We start from the raw sequence: 13,905 nt of genomic DNA on the forward strand, positions 1-13,905 counted from the left end.
TCTTATCAGAGCGACAGTCCCCCAGCTCCACCATCTGGGATCTGCCCGAGAGGTAGGAACGAAACCACTGTAAAGCAGTGCCCCCAATTCCCAACTCCCTCAGGCGTCCCAGAAGGATACCATGGTCGATGGTATCGAAGGCTGAATTAAGAAAAGAAAGGGAGAAAAGATTGATATTCAAAGTGAAAGGAGGAAAGATACACACTAATCAGAAACTGATTAAAATGTTTTCTTGGGAAAAATTCAAAATTCAAAATTCTGATAAATAGACTGATCCCTAGATGGACCTTGTTTTCGCTTATGGATTTTAATAAAATTTTGGGGTGAGTGGACTACACTCTGACCCCAAACTGACCTCCTAGAGGAGCTGCCATTCCCCCAAAAGTGAGGATGACATGTAGTCAGCTTGCCAAGGAGAAGGCAGGAGCCCTAGGAATAATAGACTTGGAAATTCCCCACAGGAAGTTTGGGAGTTGCTAGACAAGAATAGCCACCACTTCCAAAAGTAAGACGATACTTTGGCCTCACACCTGATGGGCCAGTGATCAGCTTAACGACTCACCCATTGACCTGTTTGTCTACCCGACTGTGTCCAGACCTAGTTGCATTGTGCTAACACATCCTTGGCTTTAAAAAAACCCCAGGTAAACAAATCCTTTGTCTCGGCTTCAGCCAAGCCAATAAGCTCATCGCTAGAGGCTAGATTCAGCCTAAAAAAACCTTATGAATTGACCACTTGGTGTGCTATTACCAGATTGCAGCCTGGTCCATGCCAGTCTCGACTCTGATTTTAGCTCCCTCAGCCATATTTGCCCCCACATTTCGGCGGCCATGCTTCTTCCCTCATCCAAACCTGCACTGGACTTCCCAGAGAAAACTTCTAAGGTAACATATCTGCCGTAGGGGTGCCTCTCCCAAGTTCACCCCTTTGCTTTCCGCAAGCATTGAATGTGTGTGTGTGTGTGACCCTTTGCTGTATGTGTGTTTCTACTTTAATAAACTTTAGACATTTAATTGGAAATAATCTTTATCAGCATCATCTCTCAAGGAATCCTTTGGCCACCCTTTGGTATACACCTTCGGACACGGTCTCGCAAGGACTTTGTTAGGAACCTCCCTCTAAACAATTTGAGCTAATTAAATATTCCCCTAATTAGAGACTTCCTAACAACCTCAATTAATGAAGTATTTCATCCAAATGAAGAAATGAAAGAAAGAAAATTGTTAACATATATGCATTTACTTCGAGAAGATTAATAGGGGAAAATAAAAATACCAGAAGAAATGAGGACTGAAGGATATAATTATAACTGATTTCCTTATCAACAAATGAAAGAAAGATGCAAAATGGAAATGGGGCTTGTTGGAACTGCTAAACAAGGAAATATTTTGAGAAAATATTAATAAGAGAGAATAAAAATATAATATCTAAATTATATACGTATTTATTAAAATTAGACACTAAGAACGATATTGCGACTATGATCAAATGGTAAATCAGTAAATCATACAGTTAGAAAATGGGAAAAGTCATGGCAAGACAGATTAAGAAATACTGTTGTTACACAACCTGAGAGAAAATTTATTTAAAATGCAATACAGATGGTATCCAGCCCCAGAACTAGTAACTATATATAAAAACACCAACAATAAATGTTGAAAATGTCAGGAAGAGAAAGGTACTATCCCCACATGTGGTGGCTTTGTAAGAAAGCCAAGTGATTTTGAACTCAAATCCATGATACAATATGTGGGATTTTACATAGAAAAATTTAAAAAAATCCAATAATGTACATGTTAGGAATGTTAGATGGTTATTTGGAGACAAAATATGATAAACTACTCTTTTATTTGAAAAAGCTGTGAGACTAACCTTTGCTAAAAAAAATGGAAGAGTGAGGAAATTCCAAATATATCGGACTGGATATGGAAAATACAGGAATTCATGGAAATTCCCAAACTGACACAACTTATAGGAAAAAGACCCATAGACAAATTTAATAATAATAATAATAATAATAATAATAATAATAATAATGATAATAGACAGTTCCCTGCCCTCAGGCTTACAATCTAAAAGACACGACACAAAAGGAGAAGGGAATGGTGAGGGGGGAGGGGATCAGATCCAGCAGTTCTTCTCTCCCTCGGAGGCAGATAAAGATAAAGATAAAGATAAAGACGGGACATAAATGATAGACTACATAAACTTATAATGGAAGCATACCTAAATCTAAACAATAATATAATACAAATATACAGAATTAAATATTGATAATGAAGTGATAAAGAACAAAGACCAGACAAGGACAGGATTAGGTATGGAGGTATGAATATCAAGACAATGGAAAATTAGGTTGTGAAATAAGGAGGAGGTCAAAAATTTATTTCAACTTTAATAAAAATTCTCTCTCTTATTATTATTATTATTTTAGCTATAAGGGCACAAATAATATAACCAAACATTAGAGATCAAGGAAGTCATTTTATTGTGTGTTTTGTTGTTGTTGTCCTTAATGTTGGTATTGTGGTTATTTTTATGCTAAATGTTTGTTGGTTCAAATAATAATAAATATAATTTAAAAAGAAAAGAACCAAATATGTATCCTTACAAAAAAAGAAATCTGAGTTTCTATGCATATATTCTACATATATATTCTTCTTGTCTTAAGGAGGCAGTGGTCAGACCACTCTTAAAAAAGCCCTCTCTGGACCCTCTGGATAGAAATAACTATAGGCCAGTCTCGTTGTTGCCATTCTTGAGCAAGGTGATCGAGAGGGCGGTCGCCAATCAACTACAGGCAGTCTTGGATGAAGCTGATTATCTGGACCCATTTCAAACCGGATTCAGGGCAGGATACGGAGTTGAGACGGCCTTGGTCGCCTTAGTCGATGATCTCCGTCTAGGCATCGACAGGGGAAGTGTGACCCTGCTGGTGCTCTTAGACCTCTCAGCGGCCTTCGATACCATCGACCATGGTATCCTTCTGGAACGCCTGAGAGAGTTAGGTATCGGAGGCACTGTTCTACAGTGGTTCCGGTCCTACCTCTCAGGCAGATTCCAGATGGTGGCGCTAGGAGACAGTTGCTCTTCTAAAAGAGAGATAAAATTTGGTGTACCCCAGGGCGCAATATTGTCTCCTATGCTGTTTAACATTTACATGAAGCCGCTGGGAAAAATCATCCGGAGACATGGGGCAGGATGTTATCAGTACGCTGATGACACCCAAATATATTTCTCTATGTCTCAAACTGATGCAGTGTCTATGGATGGCATCTCTCCTCTGAATGCCTGTCTTGGGGCGGTAATGGACTGGATGAGGGAAAACCGACTCAAGCTGAATAATTTAATAATTAATAATTAATAATTTGTTTTATTTATATACCGCTATTCCAAAGATCATAGCGGTGAACAGCAAGTAAGCTAATTAGCAAGTAAGCTAATTTGCCCCCAACAGTCTAGGTACTCATTTTAGCGACCTCGGAAGGATGCAAGCCTGAGTCGAGCTTGGGCCCTTTTGCTGGTCTTGAACTCGCAACCTTGTGGTTTCGAGTAAATGGCTGCAGTACAGGCATTTAACCACTGCGCCACCAGGTAAGACGGAGGTACTTGTTATAGGAAACCCAAACCCAGGTATGGAATTATGTCAGCCAGTTCTGGATGGGGTCACACTTCCCCTGAAAGACTCTGTTCGCAGCTTGGGGGTGCTCCTTGACTCGTCGCTTCACTTGACAGCTCAGGTGGATGCGACCGTCAGGAGCACTTGTTATCAGCTTCGGCTGATATGCCAGCTGCGCCCCTTCCTGGAGCAGGGAGACCTTGAAACAGTTGTACATGCGCTGGTCACCTCTCGATTGGACTTCTGTAATGCGCTCTACATGGGGCTACCCTTGTGCCAAGTTCAGAAACTTCAACTTGTACAAAATATGGCAGCCAGGTTAATTACAGGTACTCGTCGTACCGATCACATAACACCGGTTTTGAAATCCCTTCACTGGCTGCCAATTAGTTTCCGGGCAAGGTACAAGGTGTTGGTGATTACCTTCAAAGCCCTACATGGCTTGGGTCCAGAATACTTAAGAGATCGCCTACTTCCATACTGTCCGTCCCGCACTCTAAGGTCCTCGGGGAAGAATCTACTTCAGCCAATAAAATCTAGGCTAACTTCAGTCACCCAGAGGGCCTTTTCCATTGCAGCTCCGAAGCTATGGAATGACCTGCCGAAGGATATCCGTGACATTTCTACTCTTACAGCCTTTAAGAAGGCTCTTAAGACGGATCTCTTCCAGCAGGCCTTCCCTACCTAGTTCTACTCCCCATTTACTGTGACTTATGTCACTCTGTCCACCAATTCTTCTCTTAAATTTAATGAGAAGAATTACATTAAAATTAATTAAAATAAAATCCTTGCCTCAAGAAGAAGAGCCCTCCCTCCATGACATCACCATCAGACCTGGGAGGAAATTAAAAAGAGAGGCCCAACTTCCATCAGGCCTAACTGTGAATGTACTCACTTCGCTCTCTTTAATTTTATTGTATTTTATTTATTTATTGTATTTTATTTTATTATCTTTATTTTTACTGTTGTAACCCGCCTGGATTCCTTGTGATTGGGCGGGCTACAAATAAATTATTATTATTATTATTATTATTATTATTATTATTACATATATATGAGTGAGGCATCTTTCCTTTAACAGTGATCAGGGAGTTAAAATATGAAGTATTTTCATGGATTCATATACAATGTCATTAAATTTTGGCTAATAATAGACTAAGGAATAACTAAAACAACCTTAGTTTGCAAGTACACCAAGGCTCAAGGTATGAATATATGCATAAATCATGAAGCACATTGGTTAAGCACAACATTTTCCTAGTTAACATATCAGAAAGCAAACTGTAAGAATAAAAGATTTTAAACCGCAATAACAAATTGTGATAAATGAGAGTTCCAGATAAGAATGAGAGTTTGTTATCTTCTCTCCAGAAAACAAAATGTTAAATGTAGGAGGTGGTTCAGTTACACATTAATGAGGATCTACATCATAGAATCATAGAATAATAGAGTTGGAAGAGACCATAAGGGCCATCCAGTCCAACCCCCTGCCATGCAGGAAATCTCAATCAAAGCATCCCCGACAGATAGCCATGAAGGAGACTCCACTACACTCCAAGGGAGTGTGTTCCACTGTCGAACAGCCCTTACTATAGGAAGTTCCTCCTAATGTTGAGGTGGAATCTCTTTCCATGGAGCTTGCATCCAATTTGCTCCCTCCTCAATATGACATCCCTTCAAATATTTAAACAGGGTTATCATGTCACCTCTTAACCTTCTCTCCTCCAAACTAAACATCCCCAGCTCCCTAAGTGCCCTCATAGGGCATGGTTTCCAGACCCTTCACCATTTTAGTCACTCTCCTTTGGACGCACTCCAGTTTCTCCACATCCTTTTTAAATTCTGGTGCCCAGAACTGGACCACATGTGGTATGGCAGCTATCTAATGAGATGAGTCATTGGGGAGAAGAGCAAATCAGACAAACCTTTTGTTTGTTTATATTCATAATTCGTGTGGCTTCAAAGTTAGTATAGTTAGTGCATGTATCTCAGAAACACCAAAGCAGTTGCCATCATGTCTAAGTCCAAGGAGATAGTACCTAGTCTCCCTTGAATACTAGAGGTAGTCATGGACCATCACCTGCCTCAATATCAACCATGATGTTACCTCTTACTGGCCTGGAGCTTCAGGTGCTGCCTTATGAAGTGTGGACCCAGATGCTGGCTTAACCAATGCCCTCCATGACACTTGAGTGAGAGAGACAACAAAATACAGCATTTCCGATCTCAAAATACACTGGTAGGGGATGGAAGGAGGCCCTATATCCCTCAGCCTCAGAGTACTACACCTACAGAGATGACTTTGAAGATATCATCAAAGGGTTTCAGAGAGCCTGTATACATCAGGCAGTTCCTAGAGACCAGTACATGTGTGGACTTCACCCACAACTCTCAGGAGCTCTAGAGCTGTAGAATGCAGCATGACATGAAATGAGATACTTGATTTCCAGCTTTTCTTGACAAGAACTCAGCAACAGCTTAGTCTCACTCTGGGGGCAGGGAGAAAATGCTTCACAGCCAGGAAACATGGTGTCTCCTAGAGAGAACTAGCATATGTTAGTTCAACATAAGAAAGAGATTTGGTTCCCCCTTTTTTAAAGAAAAAAATATATTTGCAAGCATTAAAATACAAACAAATTCTAAAAACACTACCTACAGATCTACTGAAATACAATTTATATAGCAGCAAGCCTCCCACCCAGAGAGACCAACCTGGGACGCTGAACCTTATACTCCTTTTCCCACTCCTTCCACCGAGCCAGGCAAGAAACAGCACAGAGGGAGAGAGAGGGGGTGTGTGGTTGGGAGCAGCAGGCATATAAAGCCATTCTCTTCCTCCAGAAGCCCCAAGCAGCAAGCCTCCCACCCAGAGGGACCATCCTGGGATGCTGAACCTTGGACTCCTTTTCCCACTCCTTCCACCAAGTCAGGCAAGAAGCAGCGCAGAGGGAGAGGGGGGGCATGGCTGGGAGCATCTTGCCAGAAGGAGCAGTCCAGTAGGCACAGCAGCAGCAGCAGCAGCAACAACAATAATAATAGCAGCTGTGGCGCAGAAGTAGAGGCGGCACTTGGGATGCCTGTGCTTTCCCAGGGCAGAAGTCATCATCATGCTGCAAAATTTATCCCAAGTTGCCTGATATTATCGGCCCCCTAATATGGTCTCAGCTTGGGCTCAACTTAGAAATGCTTCAGCTCAAAATACACTACCCATTTTAGTCCAGAAATTAATACTGGAATATTATGACAAACAAGTATAGACACATAAACACAAATTCATTTAGTTATTATTTGTTTTTCTTTCTATATAAACTTCCTAACATACTGAAGTCAAACTAATTTATGTAGTTTCCATGATTTTCTCTAGTCCTTATCAATTTATCAGGTCTCTAAGCCAAAAATTTTTTTATCGTGTTTATATTAATATATTTTTAATTTGAAGATATTATCCCATTACCTGTCTTCAGTAAACTTATGTTATAGCCAAAGGGTTTCCATTTTTTTGCAATGTTCTTCCGTTCCTATTCTTGATTATCTTTCCAGGGCGGCTTACAATATTATTTTTAATCAGACAGTTCCCTGCCCTCAGGCTTACAATCTAAAAGACACAAAACAAAAGGAGAAGGGAATGATGGAGGGAAAGGGGATGAGGTCCAGTGTTTCTTCTCTCCCTCTAAGGCCTGGACCAAGGCAGATGGATTGGAGGGAGGGCTCTTCCTTCCTTCAGGCTTAGTCCTGATGGAGCTGGACTTGCCTGGTGAACTCCCTCTCAGGCCGGAAGATGGCAGTTGTGGAGGGCGGCGTCTCCTTCCTTCAGGCTTAGTCCTGATGGAGCTGGACTTGCCTTTTCACTCCCTATGTCATTTTCTTTATTTCCTCAAGGATTATACTGTTGGGGTCTATTACTTTGATCTGTTCTAATGATTTATGGTATTTTATTTATGGTATTTATACCCCACCCTTCAGCCCTAAAGTCTATCAGCTTGTGCTTTTGTTTACAATCTTGTACTGGCTACCATCTTAGAGAGGAGCAGTCTTATTCTTCTTTAGAGAGTTTATCATCTGATACAAACCTAACAATTTCTAAAGCTTATCAAATAAATATCAAATATACCTAATTGGTTTAATCTTGACAATCAATTTTAGCTTCACCTCCAATAAATTGTGCCTCACATGTCAAGGGTGCTTTGATTGTGTATTCCTGCATGGCAGGAAGTTGGAGTGGGTGGCCCTTGAGGTCTCTTCCAACTCTATGATTCTATCATTCACTTCCTTTCATCAAGGTCTTAGGATGGACGGGGATGGTGTGAACACTGAATGCTGTGTTGTAGCCCACCCTTGGAGGAGGTATGAACTTCAGTGTTCAAAAATTTAATGCAGGTCTTGCATCAACATTATGAATGGGGTGTAAAATCCCTAAGTCTAGTGAACAACCAGTAACCTATATCTGTACAAACAAAAAGAGCTATAATGTATGGTTTAATGGTTTCAGTTCTGGACTATGACTCTGGAGTACAGGTTTCGATTCCCTGTTCAGCCATGAAACCCACTGGGTGGCCTTGAGGAAGTTACATGCTCTCAGCTCAGGGAAAGGCAATGGCAAACCTCCTCTGAACAAATCTAGCCAAGTAAACCCCATAATAGATTCATCTTATGGTCACCATAAGTTTGAAACAACTTGAAGGCACACCAAGTAACAAACACAGGAATACTGGAACTACATGTGTGAAATCAGTTACATTTTTAATAATTTTTAAAGTTTTTATATTTTTATGATTATTAACTTGGAATTTTAAATGATTAATTTTAAAATGTGGATTGCTTTACTATGCATATGTCTTATTTGTTCTCTTAAAATTATACGTGCTTTTAACTGATGTTGTGCATTTGTAAATCTGTTGTTCCCTACCTTGATCCATGGGAAGAGACTGGTAAGAAATAAAATAATAATAATAATAATAATACTCATCTGATTATCATCTTTCCACCCAGTGATGCAACTCTGAGACAAAAAGTCACATGCTAGTAATCCTATCCACATGGCACCAGTTTTTACTGACATTCCACAAAACTGAAGTTGCTCACAAGCATCTGTGGGAATGTGTAAATGAGGTGTGAAAAACAAACCCTAAAGCTAGGATTTTTGCACTATAGTGACCATTCAGATAAATTCATTCAGCTCTATAGTGACATGGAACCCCAGCTTGTTCTAAACATGTTATCCTGGTACCACTAGTAGTAATTATAATATTGAGCCTGAAATTCATGTCCACATGGAAAAGATGCTTTTCCTTTCTTCTGATTGCAGGGTGATAGCTACACATGGACAGCCATCTGAATTTCCACATTGGGGGCCACTGTCACAGATAATTACTCCCACTGAACCTCAAAATTCTTTCAATAAGAAAGAAAAAGATCGAATCACAACTTGAAATAATACTTGTCTCCAGTGGCCCAGTTTCTGGGTTCAACAGACTATGGGAAACAAAAGAAATTAAAAAAATAAATGCTTTAAAAAGGGGGAGGATCTTTTTTTCCCCCAATAAATCTTTGCATTTGAGGCATGGGAAATCTCATAATTCATTGATGACCTAGCTGACAGCAGTAAAGTTTAGTAGAAATGTTGATCTTGTTCCTTTCACAGGGATATATATACATATATATGCGTGCATGTGTGTGTATAGCAGACTTCTATAATCTCAGAAATACTCATACCTTTACCTATTTGGAAGTATTTCTTTATTTCTCACAATTGATATTTATTTCTCCATTCCTAGGCATGGGGGATGATGATGATGATTCTATTCTCCCTTTTTCCTAGATTGGAACTTAAAGCAGCTTACAACAATTAAAAACTATTGTTTAAAATCCACAAGAAACAAAAGTTAAAACACAATTAAACAATCAGAAAAATAACATCAAAAATCCACAAAACCTTTATAGGGACAACCAAAATACACAAAATACATCACAAAAGATTTTGAAGTTCTACTGGATACTTCATCAAGCAAAGATGTTAAAAAATAATACAGGAACAAAAAATGGAAAAAATACAAAAGCATGTGGGCTTCTCTTGAGAGATCCAGTGTTCTCTGCCTAACAAAGGGTTTGTGAGTCACAAGGGATGGAGACATCTTGGATCTCAGGAAGTACCTTTTTGTATTGCTAATGGGATTCAAATTTTATCTCCTGGAATTTTGAATGCTTTGTCTACATAGTGCCACATAGCCAGGACAAGAGGCCTGCCTGCATAGACACCCCTCCATGCCATCTCAACACATAAAAATATATAAATAACATTTTGACACAATGCAGGTCTATGACTTTCATAGTCCTTTTTATTGTTTTTTTCTACTGCATGATTGTATGTTGTATGTTGCATTACTGTATGTTGTTATATGGGCAGCATTTTCTAGGGAGGGAATTAAAACTAGATTAAAACACATATCATAAATATATACACACACAACAGCACAATAATTAGCAGTATGAAGCACACTGTGTAACATGGTTCTTATATGATCACTCCTCAAATGCCTGTTGGAATAGAAGACTCTTTGCTTGTCTACAAAAAGAAAGTAGGGAGGGCACCAGTCTAGCTTCTTTCAGAACGGAGTCCAGCGGCTGAGGGTAGCCACTGAGAAGGTTTCTTCCATCTTCCCACCAGAAGTATCTGTGAGAATGGTGGGACAGAGATAATCCCCCCCCATCCCATGCCTGGACTGATTTGTAAGGGAGTGTATGGACTTAGTATACGGACTAGGAGCCCAGGTGGCGCAGTGGTTAAATGTCTGTACTGCAGCCACTCACTCAAAACCATAAGGTTGCGAGTTCAAGACCAGCAAAAGGGATCAAGCTCAACTCAGGCTTGCATCCTTCCAAGATCACTAAAATGAGTACCCAGATTGTTGGGGACATATTAGCTTACAGTTGTAAACCACTTAAACACTGCTTAGGCAGTATGAAGTGGTATATAAATGAAGCTTGTTTGTTTGTTCAAATAACTGAACTTGAACTGTGTAGGGATTTAACCTAGAATTGTGCCAGGAAATGGATCAGCAGCTGGAGGAGCTGTTGCAACAAGAAAATGGATCAGCAACCAGAGGAGCTGTTGCTGTCTGTAACCAGCACCTGTTAGTAATCTGGCTGCAGTTCTTTGGATCAATTAAAATTTCCAAAAACTCTTCAAAGGCAGCCTTGCATAGAGTGTATTACAGTAATCCAACTGAGATATACTTAAGGCATGTGTCACCATTGTCTCGTCTGTGGCACACAAGCTTTAATTGTGCAACCATTGAAACTTTGACTTTGTTGGGATACCCTACACCCCTCCCAGTGGATATGGGGTTTCATAATTAATATCTAGTATTGGGGATTTTTGAGGCCATAATGACCTGTGGAAGTACACATCTAGGAGTCACCCTAACTGGAGAACACCTGATGTGTTTTGCTGAACAACCTGCACCTCCACGCTCTTGCATTTCCTCTTGCAATGGAGGTAAAAAGAAGCAATTCTTAAAACAATCAGTGGCCATACCCTGTACCCCACTTTCTGATGTTCATGCATCACCAATCTGACGCATTGGCAAGCCTGGATTCAAACTGTCAAGTTGTTCTGAACTCTTTTGTTCATCCCCTTGAATAGCCATCAAAGCCTCTGAGCACACAAAACACTCCTCAAAGGCATGAAAGAGGTATAAATACTCCCACCCATTTTTAATAATATTTGTTTGCAGATCAGAATCCGTGCAACACTCAGACCCTATCTGAGTTAGCAGCTTTGCATTTTCTAAGGATCTCTCTCTTTAGGATGCAACTATTTCCCTCTTTAACCCTTAACTTCCCTCTGTCCAACTTTTTAAACCTTTCTTTTCTGTAGCCTTGTGTGATTCTTAAGGTTAAATCACTTCTTGGATTATTGTGTGCACATGTCTAAATAAAAACACCTTAATTACTGGAAACTGGAGTTCTCTCTGCAGTTAGTACTGATATACACAGGTGAAAATATTACCCTCCTCTTGAGCTATAATTTCCCCAAGATTTCAAGGGTGTGCTCATCATGCTAGTGGGGACCCCTAATGTACACCATCATTTAGGGTAGCAGGCTCATAGTTCAACCCAAGAGCACACCCAAGCTAAGAATAGGTTCAGGTGAAGTGTAACCCTTTCCTGTACAGGATGAATCCCTATTCCCGCATCTGCCTTTCATCTTACCAGGAGCATTTCTATCTTGTCTGGATTGAGTATCAGTTTGTTTGCCCTCAACCAGTCCATTCCTGATGACCAGCCCCAGTTTAGGAGCAAAGCAGCTTCTTTGGCTTGTAGTGGAAAGGAGTAATAGAGCTGTGTGTCATCGTCATACTGATGATACTAAACCCCCAAAATTCTGTGGATGGCCACTCCCAGTAGTTTCACTCAGCCTCAGAAATGTCTTGAAGGCACACCCTCCATCACCACAACTATTGTCATCAGGTAAGTAGATCTGTTACTAAAATTTGCCCTGAAGCAGGAACTATTACAATTATGGAAAAATCTAGCTCAGGTGTCCAGTGTTGAATTAGTGATACAATTAATTAAACAATTAATTGATTTTCTTAGACCTCTTTTTATGAAAAAGGTACCACTCTTAAAGAACAACCAAATTAATAGGAGTAACAAATGGTTTGATGAAGACTGCAGTAAACTGAAAAAGCAGATGGCAAAAGTGATAAAGTCTTATTGCAGAAATTATTCTTGTAAGATCCCCTTTCAATTTTATGAAATGAACACAAGACACAAAAGATTAATGAATGAAAAAAGACAGTCTATTATGAGAACAATGGAAGGAATTAGGCCTTGCTCTTTGGAGGGAGGGGACTCCAACCAAATTCTGGAATACCCTTTCAAGAAGTGTATTCAAGGCTGGAAAAGAGATTTGCTCATATTTTAGAGTGCCATATTATTAAATCTGACTGGGAAAGCCAATTTAGGAGCATATTTAAAGAGTGCAATCTCTCTAGTTCCTGTTTCAACATCTGTTTTGATTGTAACTGGGAACACTTTTGGAAAGAATTTCATTTGATAGAGCCACATCATTTGATGATCAACTATGTAATAAAACCAGATACAAGAGAGTGGGTTGAAACAAGAACCACTTTGCTGACTATAACCTATAACAGAGCTTGGGGATGAGCCAGCTTGCAGGAGCAGCATGATGTGAGTCCAGCTGAGGCTCAGGTGTCAGTCTGTGACAACCTCTTCAGACTTCCCTGGAGTGAAACACCTGACCCTTGGGGCAATCTAGAGATTATTGCTTGCAACCCAGTCAGTAATTGACTGGAAGGAAAACCTCAAGGAGGGGGCTCCCCCCTAAGCCTCAAGGCTTTAAAAGAGAGACTAAAGCCCAAGGGCAGACTCATCCACCCCTAGGGCCCATGAACATCGAGGCAATTTCAGAGCACAACTCTTCAACAAGTGGATACCACAGTGTATCCCAATTATCCTCCCTTATCTGCCAGAGACAAATGACAAATATCTGCTTAGTCCCTTTCCCCCAGCAGGTGGCTCTCAGTCAAAGTGGCTCTCATCCCCGCTTGTACATCCCTCAGGAACAGGACACTACCTTTCTCCAACAGACATCATAAGCCCTATAGAGCTCAGACTGTCAGAAAACTATATTACAAAATTTTTACTTCAATATTGGCAAGTAGACTAAAAAAATTCATGAGTATAATAATTAAGGATGACCAGAGTGGGTTTATCCCAGGAAGACAAATAAAAGATAACATTAGGGTGGTATTGAATTTAATAGAACACTATGAGCAACACAGCGATCGAAAATTTGCAATGATTATGGTTAATGCCGAAAAGGCATTTGATAGAGTGGATTGGATTTTTATGTTAGAGACGTTTAGAAGGATGGGGATGGGTGATGTTTTTCTGAAGTGGATATCGGCAATTTACAAAGTACAAAAAGGGCAAATATTAATTAATCAAGATGTTACTGAACCTATAACAATAGAAAGAGGAACAAGGCAGGGATGCCCGCTATCACCTCTGTTGTTTGTCTTGACACTGGAAATTCTAAATAATAAGATAAGGAGTGAGGATGAGATAAAAGGAGTAAAAATCAACAAGTTTAATATAAAACTTAGGGCATTTGCCGATCATTTTTTTTTTTTTTTTGGAAGATCCCAAGAAAGGAATAAAGCAACTGATTAAGGTGATACAAGAATATGTAGAGGTATCTGGCTTTAAGATGAATGTGGATAAAACATCAATATTAACAAAAAAATTTATTAGTTACAGA

At 39.9% G+C, this 13,905-nt stretch overlaps 1 protein-coding gene across 1 annotated transcript in view; it reads left to right on the plus strand.

Annotated features, from left to right (window-relative positions):
• The window catches only part of SPMIP7 (sperm microtubule inner protein 7), a 97,206-nt gene extending 88,157 nt beyond the window's left edge, over positions 1 to 9,049 (plus strand). Inside the window, exon 9 of the mRNA XM_089532286.1 lies at positions 8,926 to 9,049. Within this exon, the coding sequence (XP_089388412.1) occupies positions 8,926 to 9,049 (124 nt within the window). The remainder of the gene's footprint in view (positions 1 to 8,925) is intronic.
• Positions 9,050 to 13,905: the final 4,856 nt, after the last annotated feature.

The sequence above is a fragment of the Sceloporus occidentalis genome, unplaced genomic scaffold (genome assembly GCF_023333645.1).
Source record: "Sceloporus occidentalis isolate IW3139 unplaced genomic scaffold, rSceOcc1.0.p SCAF_7, whole genome shotgun sequence".
Taxonomy (NCBI): domain Eukaryota; kingdom Metazoa; phylum Chordata; class Lepidosauria; order Squamata; family Phrynosomatidae; genus Sceloporus; species Sceloporus occidentalis.